We start from the raw sequence: 25,434 nt of genomic DNA, 5'->3' as shown, positions 1-25,434 counted from the left end.
TATAATGCAGAGGACTCCACCATCCAAAACAGCCATTTTCTCCAGAGGAATTGATCTCTGTAGTTTGGAATTCTGCTGGAATTCTGGGGGATCTCCAGACTCTACCTGGAAGTTGGGAGCTCCATGTCCTATGACTCTGATCCCCGTGGGCCTGATCCATTGGGACATTTTCATGCGTTTCCATCCCAAAGGGGTACTTCCCCTTTCTGGGCGATGCTGTGACCCTACTCACCTCTTTCCTCCCCTCCTTCTCTTCTTTCCTTTCCCCCCTTTGCAGGTAGTTCAGAGAAGAAAGCAGCAAGAATGCCGGACTCACCGGCAGATGTGAAGACACAGTCCCGATCCACGCCACCAAATATGCCGCCACCGTCACCAGCCGCCACGCAGGGAGCGACTCGACACCCCACCTTCACGCCAAACCCGAGTGAGTAGCCATCCAACCAGATCCACCCCCCTTGTCCAGTGGGACAGCCCTTCTGGCTAAAGGAAGGAGCCTCTCTCTGCATCCTCTTACGCACTGTCTCTAAGAGCATCCCTTGCTCCCTTCTTCAGGGTTGTGGCAACAGTGCAGGAACAGGACTTCGTGGCTCTAGTCCAGTGGTCCCCAACCTTTTTGGTGCCAGGAACCAGACGGGTGGGGGTGAGGATGCTGGGGATTTTGCTGTGCCAGGCTGCCCCCACACCCCATACCTGCCCCCCTCCATGGGGGTCTTTAAATAAGGAGTAGGTGAAGGTCTCTGCCTCACAGAGGGCCAGTCTGGTTAGTGGTTAAGTGTGCAGACTCTTATCTGGGAGAACCAGGTTTGATTTCCCCACTCCTCCACATGCTCCTGCTGGAATGGCCTTGGTTCAGCCAGAGCTCTCGCAGGAGTTGTCCTTGAAAGGGCAGCTGCTGTGAGAGTCAGCCCCACACGCCTCACAGGGCGTCTGTTGTGGGGGGAGAAGACATAGGAGATTGTAAGCCGCTCTGAGTCTCTGATTCAGGGAGAAGGGCAGGGTATAAATCTGCAATTCTTCTTCTTCTTCACTCCGCGGCCCAGTTGCTAACAGGCTGCAGACCAGAACCAGTCCACGGCCCAGGTTGGGGACCCCTGCTCAGTTTGGTGTAGTGGTTAAGTGTGCGGTCTCTTATCTGGGAGAACTGGGTTTGATTCCCCACTCCTCCACTAGCAGCTGCTGGAATGGCCTTGGGTCAGCCATAGCTCTCACAAAGTTGTACTTGAAAGGGCAGCTGCTGGGAGAGCTCTCTCAGCCCCACCCACCTCCCAGGGTGTCTGTTGTGGGGGAAGAAGAGAAAGGAGATTGTAAGCCGTCCTGAGTCTCTGATCCAGAGAGAAGGGTGGGGTATAACTCTGCATTCTTCTTCTTCTTCTCTAGTCCACAGGCGCTGGTGCTGAAATACAATGTGGCTGGTCTTTCAGGTGCTACCCAGATTCCTCTACATTCAGAACTAGTCGTTCAGTCCCTTCACCGACTCAGGGTTGGCCCTGTTTGCTCCACTTCACCAGAGTTAGTTGGGCTACACTGAAGTGCGCTTGACTGGGCTGCATGGCTTGCTTAAAGGAATGGTGGCCTCCTGGAATGGCAGAGGAGACAGGAGAGCTCTCTCAAGTTGCCCGATATAATTGCCGGAGGGAACCAGGAGCCGGGAGCCAGGCAAATTGATCTTGGCCCATCCAGGAGGAAGACCCTTGCAGTCATAAGGGCAGTGAAGGCCAGTGGGCAATAAGGGCCAGAGTTTAGGGGCAGTGAGGGCCAGAGTTTAGAGGGTAGTGAGGATCAGAGTTAGAGGGCAGTAAGGACAAGAGTTTAGAGGGCAGTAAGGGCCAGAGTTTAGGGGCAGTGAGGGTCAGAGTTTAGAGGGCAGTAAGGGCCAGAGTTTAGGGGCAGTGAGGGTCAGAGTTAGAGGGCAGTAAGGACCAGAGTTTAGAGGGCAGTAAGGGCCAGAGTTTAGGGGCAGTGAGGGTCAGAGTTAGAGGGCCGTAAGGACCAGAGTTTAGAGGGAAGTAAGGGCCAGAGTTTAGGGGAAGTGGGGGGCAGAGTTTAGAGGGCAGTAAGGGTCAGAGTTTAGAGGTCAGTGAGGGCCAGAGTTTAGAGGGCAGTGAGGGCCACAGTTTAGAGGGCAGTGAGGGCCAGAGTTAGAGTGCAGTAAGGGCCAGAGTTAGAGGGCAGTAAGGGCCAGAGTTAGAGGGCAGTGAGGGCCAGATTTAGAGGGCAGTGAGGGCCAGAGTTAGAGGGCAGTGAGGGCCAGAGTTAGAGGGCAGTAAGGGCCAGAGTTTAGAGGGCAGCGAGGGCCAGAGCAACTGCCCATTCCTCAGACTGAGTGCACTGACCAGCAGTAGTGGCTGCAGCAGGGCTGTTGTGACCACAGTACAGATGAACTAGGTGGCTTCCCAGGGCGCCAGGCTTTGAGGGCGCCAAAGCAGAAGTGAATGTTTTTTAAAACATGATATATCTCTCATATAAATGAAAGTATAAAATATTGCACTCATTTTTCTCTATTATGAATAAAGGGGGGGGGCAGTTTGCCCAGGGTGTCCCGAATCCTTTAGCCAGCTCTGGCTGCATTGCCTTGGTCAGTCACTAGGCTTGCCAACCTCCATCTGGGGCCTTGAGATCTCCTGGAATTCCAACTGATCTGCGGACAACAGAGCGCAGTTCCCCCAGAGTGACTCATGGGCATGGTCCCCTGCTGAGCTCCCTCCCCTCCCCACACCCCGCCTTCTCCTGACTCCACCTTTAATCTCCAGGTCTTTCCCAATTTGGAGTTGGCAACCCAGTCTCAGCCCTGTCCTTTTTCTTACTTTGTTTCCAGAACTGAAGCCTGCTGGAAATCAGCTGCCAGGTCCAATTCAGGAAATATTTGGGGGCTTTGGGGGTGGAGCCAGGAGACTTTGGAGGTGGAGCCAGGAGACTTTGGGGTGGGCCAGGAGACTTTGGGGTGGGGCCAGGAGCATGGGTGTGACAAACACAATTGAACTCCAAAGGGAGTTTTGGCCATCACATTTAAAGGGAACACGCACCTTTAAAATGCCTTCCCTTCATTGGAAATAATGGGGGCACCTTCTTTGGGGGCTCATAGAATTGGACCCTTTGGTCCAATCTTTTTGAAACCTGGATTGTTTTTTTGAGGAGATGCACCAAATGCTATGCTGAAAATTTGCTGCCTCTACCTCAAAAACAGCCCTCCTAGAGCCCCAGATACTCACATGTCAATTCTACCCATTAGGGTGTAATGGAGTGTCCCGCATGTCTGAAACTCAGGATGGGTGTAGAACATTGCAGAAGACGCAGGGCTGGTCTCTGTTCCCCTCTGGCTAATCCTTCCTCAGGCACAACAGTTCCGGTTGTCGGCGGCCTCCAAGCTGCTTCCGATGCCAGGGTGGGCGAGCTTGGATACTGTCCACCTCCGCTCTGGCGGCTTCTTGCCTCGTGCAGCTTCTCCCTGCAAACTCATGGCAGTGCCATCTGGCACCAGGCTGGCAGTGCCAGGAAAGCAGCTGCTGGGAAGAGCCTGCTTTTTGGGATGCCAGCCACCACGCCGTGGAAGAACAAGAATGGAATTTGCAATTAGGAAGTTAGAAGAAGAAGAAGACATTGGATTTATATTCTGCCCTCCACTCAGAGTCTCAGAGCGGCTCACCATCTCCTTTCCCTTCCTCCCCCACAACAGACACCCTGTGAGGTGGGTGGGGCTGGAGAGGGCTCTCAAAGCAGCTGCCCTTTCAAGGACAGAGTCTCAGAGTGGCTCACAATATTCTTTATCTTCCTCCCCCCACAACAGACACCCTGCGTGGTGAGTGGGGCTGAGAGAGCTCTCCCAACAGCTGCCCTTTCAAGGACAACTCTGCCAGAGCTATGGCTGACCCAAGGCCATTCCAGCAGCTGCAAGCAGAGGGGTAGGGAATCAAACGCGGTTCTTCCAGATAAAAGTCTGCACGCTTCACCACTACACCAAACTGGGTCTAACCACTACACTTACCCACTACCCCAAACAGGGAATGAACAGGGAGCGAAGTCAGTTTGGGGGGCAACCAGTGTGGACCCCAGTTGACAGCTAGCCGGGCCCAGGTTGAAATGCTTAAAAAAGAGGCGAGAATTTTCAAGAAGATACCTCCCCCCCCCACCAAAAAAAAACCATGCAGGCAAGGCTGGCTCTGCCACTAGATAAACTAAGCAGTTGCCTAGGGCGTTGGCCTTCTGGGGGTGCCAAACTGGGAGCCCCTCATGTGACTCAGTGGCATTATCAGTGCAGGGGGGCTCCAGGAATTAGCCTTGCCTAGGGCTGGCCCTGCATGCAGTGCTGTGTTGCCGCTCTTCGGCACATGCTCAGAGGCATTATTGTATTCCACAAGTCCTGGTGTTCCAGTGTTGCACCTGGAGGAGCCCCAATTGAAATCACCCATTCTTTACCTAAGACACTTTTCTCCTGCCTTTCCTCCAAGGAGTTCAGGTGAAAAGTTCTCTCTTCCCAATTTAGGGTTAGACTACACAGTCTAGGCTACACAGGTTAGACTACACAGTCACAGAGGAAGAGGCTTCCTCCTTGGGAGGTGGTGGGCTCTCCTTCCTTGGAGGTTTTTAAACAGAGGCTGGATGGCCACCTGACAGCAATGCAGATCCTGTGAATTTAGGGTGAGGGGTTTGTGAGTTTAGAGGGGTTCCTCAGTGGAACAGGCTTCCTCCTTGGGAGGTGGCGGGCTCTCCTTCCTTCGAGGTTTTTAAACAGAGGCTGGATGGCCACCTGACAGCAATGCAGATCCTGTGAATTTAGGGGGAGGGGTTTGTGAGTTTAGAGGGGTTCCTCAGTGGAACAGGCTTCCTCCTTGGGAGGTGGCGGGCTCTCCTTCCTTGGAGGTTTTTAAACAGAGGCTAGATGGCCACCTGACAGCAATGCAGATCCTGTGAATTTAGGGTGAGGGGTTTGTGAGTTTAGAGGGGTTCCTCAGTGGAACAGGCTTCCTCCTTGGGAGGTGGCGGGCTCTCCTTCCTTGGAGGTTTTTAAACAGAGGCTAGATGGCCATCTGACAGCAATGAGGATCCTGTGAATTTAGGGGGAGGGGTTTGTGAGTTCCCTGCATTGTGCAGGGGGTTGGACTAGATGACCCTGGAGGGTCCCTTCCAACTCTGTGATCCTGTGATTCTACACTTCATGCTGAGCAAGGATTTGAACACAGATCTTCCCAGTCATAGACTGACATCCTCCCCACTGCACGACAGGTTGGCAAAATGGAGACCAGGAGTAGTTCCGCAGCGACGCTGGGTCCTCTTTAAGGGCTTGTGGCTTCCAACTGCTGTATGATTCATCTCACAGAACTCTCCTGTGGGATTCACCTGTGGCCACTCAGCCCAGAAAGAAAGCATTCTGATGCATTTATTTAGGCTCTTTCCCTGCAACATGTTCCCACCCCCTGCCAATCTGCAGCGCATTCTGGTGCCAGAATAAACAGCATGATTCAGAGGAGTTTTCTTAGGACATGCCATTTGCAAGATCCAGGTTTTCAAAAGGAAAAAAAAAGGGGGGTTGGTTGGTTAGGGAGAAGGGGGGAGGAGACAAGTGTGGGGAGACGATGCCATCCCCCAACCTCCATTCCCAGCTCCCCCCAGTCCGTTCTTGGGAAACCTGCCGCAGAGCCCACGTAGTACCTTTTGCCAAGGGCCTCCTGTTTCTTTGGCTTCCGTTCACAAAGTGGCAGATGCTGGACTCTGTGCCAGGTTCTTGCACGTTGCACTTGTGGGCAGATGGAACACAGCCCTGGCTCTGCTGCAAGCCCACACAACTGGTGCCCTGCCATGGATCGTGGCCAGCCAGCTGCTTGCCCTGCAGTCCAAGACCGACCGCAAAAGCAAGCCGTTTCCTCCCCGCTGTGTTTGCCTGGGTGGGTCCTCTGGAGCTGTGCGTGGCCTCATCTGGCCTGCTTGTAGAAGCGTGCCAGGGATTCCAGAAGAGGCGGCTCCATATGTGGGCCTCTGTGTTTGCAACCGAGAATCCGACACTTTGGACATTTCCGCTGTGCCTCGTTCTCGCAGCCTTGGCCAAAACTGGGCTCCTGACCCCCAGCCCTGCTCACAGAGGCTGCTAGCCCCGCAACTGCACCTGTCTGTAGGGAAGCTCGCATATGCAGTTGCTCACAGGCGCATCATGCAGCTCACCTGTGGGGTTTGCACTGTGGGGTGCAAATGCAACCTCCGTGGCAGCAAAGGGAGCCTGCACTGTGCAGCCCTTGCCCGGTTCTTCTCAAAGGAGAGAGAGGCGGTGGCAGATGGGCAGCTCTTTTTGGTTGCTGTTCAGTCGCACAGTCGAGTCTGACTCTTTGCGACCCCACAGACCAAGTCACGCCAGGCCCTCCTGTCTTCCACCACCCTCCGACGTCTGCTCAAATTCTTGTTTGTTACATCAGTAATGCTGTCCCGCCTCTCATCTTTTGCCGTCCCCTTCTTCTTTTGCCTTCTGTCTTTCCTAGCATCAGGGTCTTCTCCAGGGAGTGCTCCTTTCTCATTGGGTGGCCAAAGTATTTGAGCTTCAGCTTCAGCATCTGACCTTCCAGGGAACAGTCTGGGTTGGTTTCACTTAGGACTGACTGATTGGATCTTCTTGCAGTCCAAGGGACTCTCAAGAGTCTTCTCCAGCACGAAAAGCATCTATTCTTCTGCGCTCAGCCTTCCTTATGGTCCAATTCTCACAGCCATACACGTGCAACGAAATGTCTCTTGCTTGCTCCAAGATGTCTTTAGCCTTCAACTGCAGGCCACGCAGCCCACGTCAAAATTCACAGATCCTTACTTACTTACAGAGAGATAAAAATATACCTTCCCCTGCCCCACTCTGCCTGCTTCTCCTCTCCTCCAAACCGCATTGGCCTTCCTGCCGCGAAGTCTCCTACGATTAGGAAAATAAATGCCTTCCCCTCCTTCTTCCTTGTAGGTTGGGGGTGGGATTCTCCCCCCACCCCTGGATTCTGAGTGGCAGTTCTGAGTCAACCGTGGTCGTGCTTTTTGAACCAGATGTTCGCTCTCTAATTAGAAATCAGATTCTGCCCGTCTTGTGATCTGATGGGTTTGCTGTTAATCGTTCTTGGGCAGCAGAAGCTCTGCTCTTCAAAGCAGTTGGTGCTTCGTATCAAGGGCTACCCTGCCCCCTCCCCCTGAGAAAAAAATCCCCTACCATGAGGCTTGCCAAGTCCAATTCAAGAAATGTCTGGAGGCTTTGGGGGTGGAGCCAGGAGATTTGGGGGGCAGAGCCAGGAGACCCTGGGGGTGGAGCCAGGAGCAAGGCTGTGACAAGCAGAATTGAACTCCAAAGGGAGTTCTGGCCATCACATTTAAAGGGGCCACGCACCTTCTAAATGCCTTCCCTCCGTTGGAAATAATGAAGGATAGGGGCACCTTCTTTGGGGGCTCATAGAATTGGACCCCCTAGTCCAATCATTTTGAAACTTGGAGGGTCTTTTGGGGAGAGATACTGAATGGTATGCTGCAAATGTAGTGTCTATACTTCAAAAGACAGCTTCCCCCAGAGCCCCAGATACTCACACATCAATTCTCCACTATGCCCTAAGGGAATCGGGAATAATGGAGTGCCCAGCAGAGAGTTCCTTTCCTCCCCTCGCCCAGCTTTTTGATGACCCTGAAGTGGGGGGAGGGCCTCCAAACTGGGGGACCCCCTGCCCCCACCTGGGGATTGGCAACTGTGCCCACCATGACTGCAGGGTCCCCCCACACACACACACACTCTGATGCTGCAAGTGCATGGCAAGCACTTTGAGGTGATGGGGGGGAGGAGGGGCTCTTTGCAGGCAGGGGTGGGGTCGGGCCTGGCTCCGATCTGCTGCAGAAATCCCGGCCTTCATGGCTGCCTGGTCTCTGTCGCGGTCCTCTGTGCGGATACCCCAAGTGACATTGGCCATCCAGAGAGCAGTTCTGCGAAGCTCGCAGAGGCACAGGGAGGGGGCTGAAGGTGGCGGCCTGTCAGCGTGCCCTCTAAGCTGGGATGGGAGTAGCTCACAGGTTTTTTAGCCTCTGGCTCACACATCTTTGTCTTAGCTCAGCCTGCTCAGGGAGGATAACCCCGGAGCACACAATTTCATGCAGCAGCTCACAGCTTTCATGCCAGTAGCTCACAAAGTAGAAGTTTTGCTCACCAGACTCCACAGCTTAAAGGGAACATTGCAGCCTGGGGCCCGGTGAGCATCTCAGCCTGGAAAAACCACAGGGGTCACGCCCAGTGTGCCCTCTAAGCTGAGTTAGTGTGAGCTAGCTCACAATTTTTGAGCCTCCAGCTCACGCATTTTGCCTCCGCTCCGGAATACTGGCCCGAGAGCAAACTAATGTATGCAGCAGCTCACAGCTTTCATGCCAGTAGCTCACAAAGCAGAATTTTTGCTCACCAGACTCCACATCTTACAGGGAACTTTGGTCACATCTTTGCACCAAGCAGGTGAGCTCAGGGCAGGTGATGTGAAGCAGGAGTCTGCAAAAACCATTGATTGCTAGGCGGATTTCTTTTTTCTGCTCCTTGCTTCCAGAAGAGTTCTCCCTTTGGTGTGGAGCGGGCCAGACTTCAGCCATATGACTGTCAGACAGACAGAGGGGTCCATAAGAGAGGCGAGGGAAGGCCTTTCAGTGGGCCAAACGGTGACCATTTATGGGCCGGATACAGCCAAAGGGCTGCCAGTTGCTGACGACAGGCAATGTGTCCGTCCGACAAGCTGCAATTATGCCAATCCATTATGCCAATCCTGCAGCTTGAAGAAGACCGTAGATGTATACCCCGCCCTTCTCTCTGAATCAGAGACTCGGAGCGGCTTACAATCTCCTTTTATCTTCTTCCCCCACAACAGACACCCTGCGAGGTGGGTGGGGCTGAGAGAGCTCTCTCAGAACCTGCCCTTTCAAGGACAACTCCTGCGAGAGCGATGGCTGACCCAAGGCCATTCCAGCAGCTGCAAGTGGAGGAGTGGGGAATCAAACCCGGTTCTCCCACATAAGAGTCTGCACACTTCACCACTACACTAAACTGGCACTCTCTTGCAATGCTGAACTTGCCTTCTGGTATATGGGCCTCCTCCAGAGCAAATTGCCTCAGAGCTTTCCGGCTGCAGTCTTTCTGTGGACCCTGCACAGCAGCTACCTTGGGGCAGGATGCCTGGTGCGTGGGGTGCCCTGGGGTGAAAGCAGAGTCCTGCACAGCCTGGTACTGACTCGCCCTTCTCCCTCCTGCCTGTTGGCTGCTGGCAGAGGGCAGCTCAGGGACTGGGGAATGGGGCCGCCCTCCCTCTGGCCTCTCATGACGGCCTGTGTTTTATTTTGCTTGCAGATCGCGACGCCGGGCCGCCGATGTTTCTGCCCCGCGGCCGCTTCCATGGCTGCTTGAAATGGTCCATGGTGTGTCTCTGTAAGTAAGATGAAACGCGCCTGCCAGGGAGAGACCCAGAGGCAGCGGTAGCTCAGCCCTGGGGAGCAGGGAGGGGGAAGCGTAGGGCAAGGACAGTGCTTTGTTTTCACGGCCCTTCTGGCATGCTAGGGTTGCCAATCCCCAGGTGGGGGCAGGGGATCCCCTGGTTTGGAGGCCTCCCCCTGCTTCAGGGTGTTCGAAAGCGGGGGATGGGAGAAGGAAATGTCTGCTGGGCACTTCATTATTCCCTATGGAGGACAATTCCCATAGGGCATAATGGAGAATTGATCCACGGGTATCTGGGGCTCTGTGGGGGGGGGGAGGCTGTTTGTTGAGGTAGAAGCACCAAACTTGCCACACAGCATCCTATGTCCCGCTTCAGTGGGGTAGGGCGGGATATAAATCAAATAAAATAAAAAATAAAATAAACGAAATAAAATCAAAGGACCCTCCAAGTTTAAAAAAGATTGGACCAGGGGGTCCAATTCTATGAGCCCCCAAAGAAGGTGCCCCTATCCTTCATTATTTCCAATGGAGGGGAGGCATTTAAAAGGCTTGCGGTCCCTTTCAATGTGATGGCCAGAACCCCCTTTGGAGGTTCAATAATGCTTGTTGCAGCCTTGCTCCTGGCTCCGCCCCCAGTATATCCTGGCTCCACCCCCAAAGTCCCCAGGCATTTCTTTTATTGGACTTTGCAACTGTCGGGCAAGGACAGTGCTGAGTTCTCATGGCCCTTTCTTACACGCCCAGGGAAATGCTGATCATCACTTTTTCTCCAGACCAGTTTGGCCAGAGATCATGGAGGGGGTTTTTGCCGCATGGAGCAATTGTCATGGGGGTGGGGGCAGGCAGGAGGTAGTTGTGAATGTCCTGCATTGGGCTAGCTGACCCTCGAAGTCCCTTCCATCTCAATGATTCTGTGACACCCTTGCCGGAGGCAGTGTTGCCAACTGGGGGCAGCCCCATGGGTTGGCCAGCCCTCCACCCCACTGGGGGTTCCAGGCAGCCAGAGCCTCAACATACTTAGGCCAGTTTCTTTTCTTTTAGCCCCTTGGCCAGCCACTTCGGGTTCAGCCCACCCGCGATACTAAACAAGAGCCCTTTGAGATTTGCATCCGCTGAAAGTAGTTCATGTCCTCAATTGGGCAGCAAAAGGATATTATAAGCCATGAGAAAGTTCCCTGACCTGGAAGTTCTGCCTCCCAAAAGGGATGGAAGGAAGGAAGGAAGGGCTGTGGTTATTCAGTGTGAAGAGATGAGCACTCTGGACATGCCCTGAGGCTACTTGGCACTTTGCTCAAAGAATGAGTCAGTCAGTCCACACTCAGGAGTGGAATCCAGCCTTCTTTGGTCCTCCGCTTGCTGTCTCAGCTGCCCCAGATCTCATTCACCTTGCCCTCCCTCTCTGATTTTTGCTTCCCAGTCCAGTTTGAGCCTCATTTGCTCCCCTCTGCCAGCTGTTTTGCTTCCAGATTACCCCCTTCCTGCTCCACGCCTCCAATCAGGGCTCCCACCCAGTCTTCACCCTGCCAGCCCAAACAGCTCCTGCCCCTGGGACCTGCGGAGCGTTTTTCATTCCAGCCAGGCTGACAATTCCCCCTTCCCTCGCAGAAACCAAACTGACGATGTCCTGGTGCTTTTGTTCCCTGAGCAGTCGGAATGTTCGTGAACATCTCGTGCCACGGCATCGGCTCAGCCAGCTGGCGCTGGAAGCTTTCCCACCAGACACGCAGCGCAGCGTGGCACTCTCGGAGCGAAACTTTTTTTTCTTGTGGGACAGACCTTGGCTCACCTCAAGCCTCACATGGCACAATATCTAGCAGTCTGGCCCCCCTCAGACCTGAGAGACACTTGGGTGGCGTAGTAGGAGGAAATGCCAGAGGGGCAAGCCTGTGGGCAGACAGGTAGTGAGTGGCACCCTTTGCTGGAACAGAAGCAGGCAATGCGGGCTACAGAGAGCTGCTTACTACAAATTCTCAGGCTTTCAAAGGCAAACATCCAGGGGATTCTGCAGTGGCAGTGGGGGGGAGGCCCTTCTCACTCACCTACAAAAGAGGGCCCTGCCCAGGTAAACATAAGAGAAGCGATGTTGGATCAGGCCAATGGCCCATCCAGTCCAACACTCTGGGTCACTCAGTGGCCAAACCAACCCCCCGCCAAGTGCCATCAGGAGGTTCACAAGTGGGGCTAGAAGCCCTTGCACTATGACCCCCTGCTCAAAGCACCACTGCCCCAGACAGTTCCAATAATATGCTGTGGCTAAGAGCCACTAATGGACCTCTCCTCTATATGCTTATCCAATCCCCTCTTGAAGCTGTCTATACTTGTAGCCGCTGCCACCTCCTGTGGCAGTGAATTCCACGTGTTCATCATCCTTTGGGTGAAGAAGGACTTCCTTTTATCCATTTTAACCCGACTGCTCAGCAATTTCATTGAATGCCCAGGAGTTCTTGTATTGTGAGAAAGGGAGAAAAGTACTTCTTTCCCTGCCTTCTTTATCCCGTGCATAATCTTGTCAACCTCTCTCATGTCACCCTGCAGTCGACGTTTCTCCAAGCTAAAGAGCCCCAAGTGTTTTAACCCGTTTTCATAGGGAAAGTGTTCCAACCCTTTAATCATTCTAGTTGCCCTTTTTTGGACTTTTTCCAGTGCTAGAATATCCTTTTTGAGGTGTGGTGACCAGAATTGTACACAGCACTCCAAATGAGACCGCACCATCGATTTATATAGGGGCATGATGATACTGGCTGAATTGTTTTCAGTTCCCTTCCTAATAATTCCCAGCATGGCGTTGGCCTTTTTTATTGCAAACGCACACTGTCTTGACATTTTCAGTGAATTATCTACCATGACCCCAAGATCTCTCTCTTGGTCAGTGCCAGTTCACACCCCATCAACTTCTCTGTTCCCCATCAAGTTCTCTGTCCCCGTCCATGGAGAAGCCTTGTAGACAATGTTCTCCCTCTAAGCTGCAGAGTCTTGTGAGCAAAAATTCCACTTTGTGAGCTCCTGGCATTAAAGTTGTGAGCTCCTGCATAAATGAGTGTGCTCTGGGGTCATCCTTCCTGAGCGCAGACAAAAAGGTGTGAGCTGGAGGCTAAAAATCTGTGAGCCAGCTCACACTAACAGCTTAGAGAGAACACCCTCTGAGCTTCTAAATGGGCCGGGGTGTGCGAGGAGCTTGATCCCATGTGATGTGCAAGTAAGATCCAAGTGGCATCCCGTCTTCGCTGCCCTGCACCACATAATGCAGTCATGATGTTCCCTAGGGATGCCAGCCTCCAGGGAGCACCTGGAGATCCCCTGCTATTACCGTTGATCTCCAGACAGCCAAACTCAGTCTCCCTGAAGAAAATGGCTGGTTTGAGGGGTGGTGTGGAATTATTCCCTACTCAGGTCTCTCCCCTCCCTAAACTCTGCCCCCAGGCTCCTCCCTCCCTCCTCCCCTTATCTCCAGGTTTTTCCCAACCCAGAGCTGGTAACCCTATCCTTGGGAGACCTGGACTCCATCCCTCTCTACTGACAGAGTTGTTGCAGGATACAATGGAGCTGCACCGGCACTGGGGGTTTTGCTGCCCCAGGCAAGGATCCCTCAGATGCAAGAAAAAAATGAGCTAGAGGCTCAGAAATGGCATGAGCCCCTGCTGGGACCTGGCACCCTAGGCAATCATCTAGTTCACCAACTCCCACGCACCGGCCCTGCAATGGAGGCAGAGGGAAGCACGCGGTTGGTTGACAGAAGGACCAAGAGCAGCACAGGTGTGATGCCGTGTGTGTGCGGTGGAGGACAGCAAGAGATAGATGCTTAAGCAAGCTGCGCAGAACAGGCACGTGAGAAGGGATGGGGAATCTGGGCAGGTGTGGGCATAACTTGCCCTTGAAAGCCCAGCCCAAGGCTCTCTGTACCAGGGTGACTTCTGAAAAACTAAATCCTTTGCCAGCTATGCCAGGTAGGGCTGGCAGCCTCCAGGTGGTGGCTGGAGATATCTGAACTCCAGGCTACAAAGACCAGTTCCCCCGGAGAAATTGACCGATTCCCCACTAGAATCATAGAACCATAGAGTTGGAAGGGACCTCCAGGGTCATCTAGTCCAACCCCCTGCACAATGCAGGAGACACACAAATGCCTCCCCCTAAATTCACAGGATCTGCATTGCTGTCAGATGGCCATCCAGCCTCTGTTTAAAAACCTCCAAGGAAGGAGAGCCCACCACCTTCCGAGGAAGCCTGTTCCACTCAGGAACTGCTGTAATGGTCAGGAAGTTCTTCCTAATGTTGAGCCGGAAACTTTTTTGATTTAATTTCAACCCATTGGTTCTGGTCCTACCTTCTGGGGCCACAGAAAACAATTCCACACCATCCTCTACATCAGGGGTGACCAACAGTAGCTCTCCAGATGTTTTTTGCCTCCAACTCCCATCAGCCCCAGCCAGCATGGCCAATGACTGGGGCTGATGGGAGTTGTAGGCAAAAAACATCTGGAGAGCTACCATTGGCCACCCCTGCTCTACATGATAGCCCTTCAAGTCCTTGAAGATGGTGATCCTATCACCTCTCAGCCGCCTCCTCTCCAGGCTAAACATGCCCAGCTCCTTCAACCTTTTCTCATAGGAATTGGTCTCCAGACCCCTCAACATCTTCGTCGCCCTCCTCTGGACCCCTTCCAGCTTGTCTAGATCCTTCTTAAAATGCGGTGCCCAAAACTGAACACAAGACTCCAGGTGAGGTCTTACCAGAGCAGAGCAGACTCTGATTTCTCACAAGTTGCCGTGGGGCTGCAACTCACTCCACCTCTTTCTCACGGCAAGCAGAAACCGGTTTTCAGAGGCTCTTGCTTGCCACAGGGGACAGGCAGAGCGACTTGAAGCCTCGGGGCAGCTTGTGCAAAATCCGATGGAAGCCCCGCGGAGAAGAGGAGCATGAGACCAGGACAAGGCTAGTGGGGAAGTGGCCAACGGCTAATTTGGAGGATGGTCTCTATTGCAGGGGTGGCCAAACTTACGTAATGTAAGAGCCATGTAGAATAAACATCAGATGTTTGAGAGCCGCAAGACAGGAAGGGAGGCAGGCAAGCAGATGGGGGAGGGGGAAAGATGGAAAGAAAGGAACTTTAACTTTAAATGTATTCTCCAAGCCACCGGTCAGCTTGGCTTGGAGAAGTGATTTGAAGAGAGAAATGCCTTCTCCAGAGCCAGTTTGGTGTAGTTGTTAAGTGTGCAGACTCTTATCTGGGAGAACCAGGTTTGATTCCCTACTCCTGCACTTGCAGCTGCTGGAATAGCCTTGGGTCAGCCAGAGCTCTCTTATCTGGGAGAACAGGGTTTGATTCCCCACTCCTCCACTTGCACCTGCTGGAATGGCCTTGGGTCAGCCAGAGCTCTCTTATCTGGGAGAACCGGGTTTGATTCCCCACTCCTCCATTTGCACCTGCTGGAATAGCCTTGGGTCAGCCAGAGCTCTCTTATCTGGGAGAACCGGGTTTGATTCCCCACTCCTCCACTTGCAGCTTCTGGAATGGCCTTGGGTCAGCCATAGCTCTCTTATCTGGGAGAACCGGGTTTGATTCCCCACTCTTCCACTTGCACCTGCTAGCATGGCCGTGGGTCAGCCATCGCTCTGGCAGAGATTGTCCTTGAAAGGGCAGCTGCTGTGAGAGCCTTCTCCAGCCCCACCCACTTCACAGGGTGTCTGTTGTGGGGGGGGGGAAGGTAAAGGAGATTGTGAGCCGTTCTGAGACTCTTCGGAGTGGAGGGCGGGATATAAATCCAATATCTTCTTCTTCTCCTCCAGGCTGGCCAGTGGGGTAGTGAGGGCTTTGAGGGCCACACAACGCATGTGAAGAGTCACACTGGCCACCCGTGCTCTACAGCTCCCTTCCCCAAACTCTACTCACCCCAGGCTGCACCCCCCACTCTCCAGGAATTTCCTACCTGGAGCTGGCAACCCTAGTGCTGAGAGATGCAGAGAGCGGGGCCTCCAGACTCCCAGCCCCGACTCTCCCTCACCGTGCTGAGATCCGCCCTCAGTTCTTTCTCCACAGAACAGCTTCATCCGCATGCCTGCAGCTCATTTTCAGGATCAGGGCCATGGTCTGTGCCCTCCCCCTGAGCACCAACAGCGCAGCCCCAAAGATTCCGCGGGCAAAACTCCCCTCCCCACAAGCCCCCTCCCTCCAGAGCTTTGGCGGATCCACGGACACAGCGCCCCCCCTCTCCGTCCACAACATGTTGGTGTAGAGACATGTGGGGAGTTTAACTTAGTAACGCACCTGTCATTGGAATAAAAGCAGTTGTAGCTGGACGGTTATTTTCGGCACCTCTTTAGTGAGCGGCAGCTCTTGCTTTGCCGGAGAGCAAGCAAGAGACCCCGGGAAGGCGGCAAACGCCAGGGCTGTGGCTTCCCAAGGACTTGCCAGTGCAGAAGGACAGGTTAGTGACTACCAACCACAGGCCAAGGCCACCGAGGGCCTGCTCGGGCCTGCGCCAAAGTTTGGCTTTGAGAAAGGTGACCGGGATTCGGGGGCCGCTCTTCCCCAACAGACTACAGCCAAGGCGGCTGGAAAGGGGCAGGGAGCGCCGTTGCACCCATTTGTATCCAAGGAAAAGGTCGGGAAGGGTTTGGTGGTGTCCCCACTGGGCTCAAAGGGGCTAGACCTAGGGATGCCAGCCTCCAGGTGGGACCTGGGGATCACCCGGAATTACAGCTTGTCTCCAGTCTACAGGGATCGGGTTCCCTGGAGAAAATGGATGCTTTGTATGGTGCACTCTGTGGCATTGCGCCCCACAGAGGTCTCTGCACTTCCCGGTGGCAACCCCCTGGAGCTTATACCCCCCACCTCCCCCTGCCAAAGGCCAGGGGGGGCAAGCTGGAGCAAAAGCAGCCTGCGCCAGGATCAGGGTAACGGTGCCTCTGTCAAACAAAGTGGGAGTTCAGTAGCACCTTGAAGACCAACGACGGTGGAGGGACGGTGGCTCAGTGGTAGAGCATCTGCTTGGGAAGCAGAAGGTCTGAGGTTCAATCCCCGGCATCTCCAAAAAAAGGGTTCAGGCAAATAGGTGTGAAAAACCTCAGCTTGAGACCCTGGAGAGCCGCTGCCAGTCTGAGAAGACAATACTGACTTTGATGGACCAAAGGTCTGATTCGGTATAAGGCAGCTTCATATGTTCAATGAAGTTTTATTCAGAATGTAAGCTTTCGTGTGCATGCAGACTTCTTCAGATGAGGGGATAGGGTACAGTGGGCTGAAATACATGCAGTTGGTGGGTCGAGAGTGTCAACGGATACAATTTATTAACAAAACAGTTAATTAGAAGACCCTTTGGTCTGGATAGCAATAAAAGGTAATAAAAGTTGCCTTTTAATTGCTGTTGCTGCAAGTCTAGGTAAAACAAAAGGACTCGTATTTCCTAGTGATGTTCTTGTCGACCTAATTGACTTTTTAACATCATTCTATACATTATAACATCATTCTAGTTTGCCATTGGGGGAAAAAAAAAGATGTCAGTCCACGTCTTCGAGGCAGCTGTTTCCGCTGGTGCAGCCTGCGGTAGTAAGGCAATGCAGCATTTCCCCTTTGGGCTGCATTTCGCTTCCGGGTGGGAAGAGGGCGAAAGATTGTGTGCAGCAGGGAAACGATGCGTCTTCAAATTTTATTTTGAGAAATGAGGTCTCGGGGTATCAAACCTGAATTTCTGCTCCTTCGGGGTAAATGCATTTCTCCTCCTGACCTGCCCTCCACTGACTGGCTTTGAAGAGCCCCTGACCAATTTCACACTCTCCTTACGCCACTTTCACGTTTGTCTTCCTTCCGATTTCCCACTATCTACCCCAGGGCTGCAGCAAGCATTGGAGTTTTCGTGCAGCAAACAGAAACTTTAGCAATTTCTGTTTGCTGCACGAAAACTCCGACGCTTGCTGCAGCCCCGGGGCAGATAGTGGGAAATCGGAAGGAAGCCGCGCTGAGAAGACAAACGTGAGAGCGGCATAAGGTGAGTGCGAAATCAGTCCTTCTCTTCCAGGAAGGAGAAGCCTTGTTTCAAAAGGGAGGCTTTAAGGTTGCCTCCTTTGGAAAGGCCAGGGGGAAAATATCCCCAGGGCTGGCAGCTTGTCTGCACCTGTCAATTGATTTAAATGCACACATGCTTAGAATTGCTTCTCTCCATGCAGAGAAAAGCCAGCTGGGGGGAGAACCCAAGATCCCAGAGCAGCTGGGGCCATCGCTGCTGACCTTCTCTCAGCCCACACATGCTTTCCCACCTTCCGCCTTGGCCTTTCCCCCTTGGTTTGCCATTTAATTTGAGTCTAGGGTTGCCCAGGTGGGGGCAGGGGATTCCCCAGTTTGGAGACCCTCCCCCCCCCCCGCTTTAAGGTCATCAGAAAGCAGGGGTGGAGGAAGTGTCTGCTGGGCACTCATTATTCCCTATGGAGACTGATTCCCATAGGGAATAATGGAGAATTGATCCGCAGATGTCTGAGGCTCTGGGGGAGGGGTATTTTTTGAGGTAGAGGCACCAGATTTTCAACATAGCATTTGATGCCTCTCCTCAAAACACCTCCGAGTTTCAAAAGGATTGGACCAGCGTCCCTCCAATTCTATGAGCCCCAAAAGAAGGTGCCCCTATCCTTCTTTATTTCCAATGGAGGGAAGGCATTGAAAAGGTGTGCAGTCCCTTTAAACGTGATGGCCAGAACTCCCTTTGGAGTTCAATGATGCTTGCTTCTGGCTCCACCCCCAATATCTCCTGGCCTCACCCCCAAAGTCTCCTGGCCCCGCCCTCAAAGTCCCCAGATATTTCTTGAATTGGACTTGGCAACCCTAGTTGCGCCTGCTTTGAGAAACCCCAGGGTTTGGGGTTCTAAAGACATTAGCCAGCGATGGGATGCGATGCTCCTGTAAAACCATCCTCCAAAGGACTGACTAGTTGCTGCAACCAGTTCTTGACCCGTCTTCTGCTTGCGTGGCCTGCTACAGTCTTCCCCTTGTCTCCCACAGTGCCGGATCTTCTTTGTTTTGCAGGATGAATGTAGAGGTCTTTCCCTGCAGAATTCCACCCGCAGCCTTGGATTGTCCACAAATTTCAGGAGGGGTTTAGGGAGGGGAGAATCCTCGGTAGGGTATAATTCCATACCACCCTGCCAAGCAGCCATTTTCTCCAGGGGAACTGATCCATAGATGTAGCAGCATTCTTTTGCCACCCAAACTGGGGCGTTTGCAATCTCGCCCAGCTGACTGAGGGGGCGAGAGTGTCTCTGCTGGAGCGTATTCCCCCTGCGTTCTGGCAGTCCCTGTGGCCTCAGCCATCTGCTCCCAGGGAAGGAGCCCCATGAAAGTCTGAACTTTCGTTTTACTGGAAGCGGAGGGTGATTCACCACTGCCAAAAAGCAGTTTGCAACAAATCAGAAGGAGATTTGGGAACAGAATCTTCTTCTCTTCTGTGTGTGTGGGGGGGGGGGGGGCGGAATGTTACATGCTTGGGTCTGTGATATGGAGCGCCCCACTTGCTCACTGGTGAATAGGGTTGCCAAGTCCATTTCAAGAAATATCTGAGAACTTTGGGGATGGAGCCAGGAGACTTTGGGGTGGAGCCAGGAGCAAGGGTGTGACAAGGATAACTGAACTCCAAAGGGAGTTCTGGCCATCCCATTTGAAGAGACTGCACACCTTTTAAGTGCCTTCCCTCCATTGGAAATAATGAAGGACAGGGGCACCTTCTTTTGGGGCTCATAGAATTGGATTCCCTGGTCCAATCTTTTTGAAACTTGGAGGGTATTTTGGGGAGAGGCACTGAATGCTATACTGAAAATTTGGTGCCTCTATCTGAACAAAAAAACCAGCCTCCCAGAACCCCAAATACCCATGGACCAATTCTCCATTATATCCTATGGAAATCAATCTCCATAGGGAATAATGGAGTGCCCAGGAGACACTCTGCCCCGTGGCACAGAGTGGTAAAGCAGCAGTACTGCAGTCCTGTGATCTGAACTCTCTGCTCATGACCTGAGTTCGATCCCGGCGAAAGCTGGTTCAGGTAGCTGGCCCAAGGTGGACTCAGCCTCCCATCCTTCCGAGGTCGGTCAAATGAGTACCCAGCTTGCTGGGGAAGGCAATGGCAAACCACCCCGTAAAAAGTGAAAACAACATCACCCCAGAGTCGGAAATGACTGGTGCTTGCACAGGGGACCTTTCCTTTTCGGGAGACATTTCCTTCCCCCGCCCCGCTTTCCGATGACCCTGAAGTGGGGGAAAGGCCTTCAAACCAGGGGATCCCCTGCTCACACCTGGGGATTGGCAACCCTACTGGTGAAACCCCTGTCTGAGGCACAAGGCCTGTCTTCCTCTTCTGCAGTCTTAAAAGAAAATGGCGTTGCTTTGCTTCCAAGGAGAGGAGACAACGAAGGGAAGGGAAGGCCCGTTACTTGGGGGTGTCAAGCCTTCCGTTCCATGCAGAAGGTCCCAGGTTCAGTCCCCGGCCTCTCCAGCTGAAAGGGCTTCAGGGAACAGAGCTGGAAAAGAGCTCTTTGCCAAAGCCAGAAGCCAGGAGGGGTCAGAGTAGCCAATGCTGGGCCAGAAGCTAACAGCAGCCCCAACTCTCCCCTGGAGGACAAAGTTGGAGTTTAGTCAGAAAACTTGAAGCCCAACAAAGTCTAATTCTGGGTATAAGCCGGGGTGGCCAAACTTGCTTAATGTAAGAGCCACATAGAATAAATGTCAGATGTATGAGAGCCACAAGGAAGGAAGGAAGGAAGGAAGGAAGGAAGGAAGGAAGGAAGGAAGGAAGGAAGGAAGGAAGGGAGGAAGGAAGGAAGGAAGGAAGGAAGGAAGGAAGGAAGGAAGGAAGGAAGGAAGGAAGGAAGGAAGGAAGGAAGGAAGGAAGGAAGGAAGGAAGGAAGGAAGGGAGGGAGGGAGGGAGGGAGGGAGGGAGGGAGGGAGGAAGGCAAATAGATGGGGGAGTGGGACAGAGGTGGAGGTGGAAAGAAACCAACTTTAACTGTAAATGCATTCTCTAACCCACTGGTTGCCTTGGCTTGGTGAAGTAATTAAAAGAGAGAAGTGCCTTCTCCAAGCTGGCTGATGGGGGGGGGGCTCCCAGAGCCACGCAACATGTGTGAAAGAGCCACATGTGGCTCCCGAGCTGCAGTTCGGCCACCCCTGGTATAAGATTTCCGGTGGATGCAACCCAAAGCTTATATTCAGAATTCAGCTTTGTTGCCTGCCCTTTGTTGCACGCACCCCCAAAGCTTATAATACCCAGAACTGAATTTTGTGGGTCTTCGGGGTTCCCTGGACTTTGTCCTGTCGCTTCAGTTCAGACCAAACACAGCTGCCCCCCGGACTCTGTCTCCCTTGAAGAGACAGACATACAGTCAACAGCAGGGTGGGCTGGCCTATCGATTGAGCCTCTCAGAGGCCCGACAGCACTATTGATCCATCAGTCCCAAGAAGCCATTTGTGACACGAATGCCATGCCTTGGAGAGAGCACGACAGCATGTTCCACGGGCTGGCTTGGGAAACGTTGCCGTTTTTGCGGCTTCCGCTTGTGGCTGAGCCCTGATTTGGCTGATTAAAGGACGGGAGCATGAGTGAATCTCTGCGAGACGGAGGCCAAAAGCACTGCAGATCTCGAAGCAGGGCGGAAGAGCCAGATTTGGAGCGCTTTGCTTGCAAAAACTGTGTTAAGCTTCGCCAACACCCATGTTCCTTTCTCCTCCCCCTGCAGTGATGAACGGGAGCAGCCATTCCCCGACGGCGATCAACGGTGCCCCTTCGACCCCCAACGGCTTCAGCAATGGGCCGGCCACCTCCTCCACCGCCTCCCTGTCCAACCACCAGCTCCCACCCGCCTGCGGAGCCCGCCAGCTCAGCAAACTGAAGCGCTTCCTCACCACTCTGCAGCAGTTCGGGAACGACATCTCTCCGGAGATCGGGGAGCGCGTCCGCACCCTCGTGCTGGGCCTGGTGGTAAGGCTGCTTCAGTGTGATCTCAAAAACAAGCAAGCAGGGCAGATTATTTGGGGGGGGGGGCTTACAAATGAGCAGTGGGTTTCCAGGGAGAATGTCTCCTGCAGCTGCATTGTGGGGGAGGCACTAGCCCCAGGCCTTACTCAGTGCACTGAGCACCTCCTAAAAGAGCCCCGTGGCGCAGAGTGGTAAAGCTGCAGTACTGCAGTCCTAAGCTCTGCTCATGACCTGAGTTCGATCCCTGCAGAAGCTGGGTTCAGATTGCCAGCTCAAGGTTGACTCAGCCTTCTGAGGTCGGTCAAATGAGTCCCCAGCTTGCTGGGGGGAAAGTGTAGATGACTGGGGAAGGCAATGGCAAAATCACCCCGTAAAAAGTCTGCTGTGAAAATGTTGTGAAAGCAGCATCACCTCAGATTTGGAAACGACTGGTGCTTGCACAGGGGACTACCTTGACCTTTTTACAACTTGTAGATTTGAGTCCAAGTGTACCTTAAGAGTAGAGATGCCAGGTCTGTGTTGGAAAATCCCTGGAGACTTTGGGGGTGGATCTAGGAGAAGGCGGGATTTGGGGAAAGACTGTAGATTGATACCCTGCCCTTCTCTCTGAATTAGAGTCTCAGAGCAGCTTGCAATCTCCTTTATCGTCTTCCCCCACAAAGATACCCTGTGAGGCAGGTGGGGCTGAGAGAGCTCTCCCAGTAGCTGCCCTTTCAAGGACAGCTCTGCAAGAGCTATGACTGACCCAAGGCCGTTCCAGCAGCTGCAAGTGGAGGAGTGAAGAAGAAGAAGACATTGGATTTATATTCCACCCTCCACTCAAGAGTCTCAGAGTGGCTCACAATCTCCTTTAACTTTCTCCTCCACAACAGATACCCTGTGAGGTGGGTGGGGCTGAGAGGACTCTCACAGCAGCTGCCCTTTCTAGGACAACCTCTGCCAGAGCTATGGCTGATCCAAGGCCATGCCAGCAGGTGCAAGTGGAGGAGTACGGAATCAAACCTGGTTCTCCCAGATAAGAGTCTGCACACTTAACCACTACATCAAACTGGCTCTCTCTTGAGTGGGGAATCAAACTCTGGACTTAACCACTATACCAAACTGGAGAGGGGAGGATCTCTCAGCATAATGACAATGCCATGTAGTTTGCCCTTCAAAGTAGCCATTTTCTCCAGGGGAGCTGATCTCTGCCAGCTGGAGATCAGTTGTAAAAGCGGGAGGTATCCAGGCCCCACCTGGAGGTTGGCAACCCTACTTATGAGACCAACAACAGTTTTCAGGGGATCAGCATTTGAGAGCCAAAGCTCCCCGTGTCAGAGAAGGGCTCTTGAAAGCCAGTTTGGTATCGTCGTTAAGAGTGGCGGACTCTAATCTGGAGTTTGATTCCCCACTCTTCCACCATGTGAAGCCTGCTGGGGCGGCCTTGGGTCAATCGCAGTTCTCTCAAGAGCTCGCTCAGCCCCCACCTGCCTCACAGGGCGTCTATTGTGGGGAGAGGAAGGGAAGAAGATTGTAAACTGATCTGAAGCTCGGAGTGAAGGGCAGGATATAAATCCAGTCTCCTCCTACTCGTCGTCTTCTTCTTGCTGATACCCTCAAAATGGTGTTGGTCCAAAAGCTGCAACTGGTCTTCAGTTTACCTTTTCTCCTGCAGACCAACGCAGCTGCCCCTGGAAATTCTCCTATAAGATGCCTGTTGATGCTTATTGCTCTATGTAATCAGGGTGTCTTCACCCCTCCCCCTGCCAGAGAAAGCCATTTTGGCCAAAACCACCATGTACATTTTAGATGGCCAATTTTTGAAAAACTGTCCCTGGTCCTTTGAAGACTTCATGACCAGACAAGAACTGTTTGGGTTCCTGGTGACCTTTGCAGTGTGGAAAAACTTTACCCGGTTTCCCCACACAGTTTCCCCCTGCCCTTTTCCAAAGAGCCAGATGGGCAGCTGTGGTTCTCCCCTTCCCCTTGAGAGAAGACAGCAGGTGCTTCAAGGTCACCTACTGGGCTGAAGGGGGATTGGAACCTGCCTCTTCGCTGGTCTTAGTCTGACTAGCTGGCTTTCTGGCTCCTATGCTTCCAGGTGGTGCCAAAAGCCCAAGGCCAGGATAGGCTGGTTTCCTTGCAGAAAGGTGATGGAAAAAGTAGGCTGTGCTGGTTCCCCACATTCTTTTAATAGAACACACCAAGTCCAGACACATTTTGAGCAGAGGGTGGAGTTCACTGTTATCTCGGCAAAGGCAAGGTCTCACTACACTGAAGGCCAAAAGTAGGCCTGGTGCTGGGAGACTGAGGGATGGATCTGCACAGCATTTTAAAGGGAAGGAGCAGCCATGTAGGGGCCCAATCCAGAGGTCGCTGCCACACGTTTAACCTGTCTCCGCCTTTGCCAATGCACTGTTTGAAACCAAACTTGCTTAATATAGCCACATAGAATAAATGTCAGAGGTTTGAGAGCTGCAAGGAAGGAAGAAGAACTGCAGATTGATACCCTGCCCTTCTCTCTGAATCAGAGACTCAGAGCGGCTTACAATCTCCTATATCTTCTCCCCCCACTACTCTCCCCTGCAAGGTGGGTGGGGCTGAGGGAGGTCTCCCAGAAGCTGCCCTTTCAAGGACAACCTCTACCAGAGCTATGGCTGACCCAAGGCCACTCCAGCAGGTGCAAGTGGAGGAATGGGGAATCAAACCAGGTTCTCCCAGATAAGAGTCCACACACTTAACCGCTACACCAAAGGGAAGGGGGACGGAGGGAGGGAGGAAGGAAGGAAAAAAGATGGGAGGGAAGGGGGCAGAAAAAAAGCAACTTTAAATGCATTCCTCAAGCTGCCAGCTGGTTTGGCTTGGAGAAGTGATTTAAAGAGAAATGCTTTCTCCAAGTCTGATGGAGCAGTGTGAAAGAGCCAGTTTGCCCCCCCCCCCCCGTCCCTGCTCTAGTTCTTTTTCTTCCCCTTCTAGAGATAACAGCATTGCCGGGGAAGGCCTGTTTTGGCTGGCAAGAAAGGGAGGAAAGGGTTAACCCCCTTTCTGACTCTCCACGTCTCCTTGATTGGAATCAAGGCTTTTTTAAAATCAAGGGTTTCAAAAAATTGCAAAGTTTTGTGTATTTTATGAGATAATGGGAAAATCGGGTGGGATGGATGAAAGGGCCCCTTTTCCCACCCCCATTGACTGTCCCTTGCAAAGACACCCCCCCCCCAGCTGTTTTTCCCTAGCTGGTTTCCAGAGAACAAAAGTGAGTTTGACTTGGATGGGGGCGGGGATTAAAACTGCTGGGGAGGATATTTTCCTAGGGGAACTGGTGGGTGGAAGTAATCCTAACCAACTTCTCTTGCTTGCCTGCCATTTCTGTCCTGTGCATCCTCCCCTCCCCCACCCCGGGATTAGCATTAGCTTTTCACTGGAGCATTTGCATATCGGAACAATGTTTAGCATTTATATAATTCGTTCTGGTGAGAAAACTGCTTCACGTGACATTATCTTAATGTCATCTACGCAACAAGGCAGGCCAACACCACCCAGGATTTGAACACTGTACTCTAGAGAAAAAAGCATTTTGTTCTCAACGTGTTTGTGCTGCCATTACTGGCCACGTACCCAGTGAGGATTCTTGAACTGGATTCTTTTTGCAGAGCTGTTTTGTGTCACATTAATGGGCACTTATGGCAAGGTTTGCGAGGGAAAGTGGATTTCTCACGTGCCTGCAGACATCTTTTTGGAAGGCCGGCTAACCATGCATGCAGCATGCAACGCTATTGGGTGGAGAGGGGTGCGCTCGTGTCCCTTCTGTCTCCAAGTGGGAAACAGAATCCCAAGAGGTGCAGCTCTTCTCCCCGCCCCCCATTGCAACAGGCGCAGCCCTGGCAAACCTCCCCCCGTTTGCTCTTCAGTTGTTCATAGTGCAAGACACCCCTTGCCCCCACCACATCTGGCCAACCTAACTGCAAGCTATAAATATGGACAGCTTCAAGAGGGGATTGGATCAACATCTGGAGCAGAGGTCCATCAGTGGCTATTAGCCACAGGGTATGGATGGAACTCTCTGACTGGGGCAGGGATGCTCTGTATTCTTGGTGCTTGGGGGAG

The 25,434-nt window shown here is 52.9% G+C and overlaps 1 protein-coding gene across 6 annotated transcripts in view; it reads left to right on the top strand.

Annotated features, from left to right (window-relative positions):
• The window catches only part of CBFA2T3 (CBFA2/RUNX1 partner transcriptional co-repressor 3), a 97,107-nt gene that overhangs the window by 51,992 nt on the left and 19,681 nt on the right, over positions 1–25,434 (top strand). For 4 of the 6 annotated variants that reach the window (XM_060254240.1, XM_060254238.1, XM_060254239.1 and 1 more), the window contains exons 2-4: positions 278–424; positions 9,317–9,394; positions 21,113–21,354. In XM_060254240.1, the coding sequence (XP_060110223.1) occupies positions 304–424; positions 9,317–9,394; positions 21,113–21,354 (441 nt within the window). In that variant the 5' untranslated portion in view covers positions 278–303. The remainder of the gene's footprint in view (positions 1–277; positions 425–9,316; positions 9,395–21,112; positions 21,355–25,434) is intronic. The other 2 variants (XM_060254242.1, XM_060254241.1) reach the window with 1 other exon arrangement.

Source organism: Heteronotia binoei, chromosome 14, assembly GCF_032191835.1.
Source record: "Heteronotia binoei isolate CCM8104 ecotype False Entrance Well chromosome 14, APGP_CSIRO_Hbin_v1, whole genome shotgun sequence".
Classification (NCBI taxonomy): domain Eukaryota; kingdom Metazoa; phylum Chordata; class Lepidosauria; order Squamata; family Gekkonidae; genus Heteronotia; species Heteronotia binoei.
The sequence above is the reverse complement of the archived record's forward strand: the minus strand, read 5'-3'. Positions and strand labels throughout refer to the sequence as shown.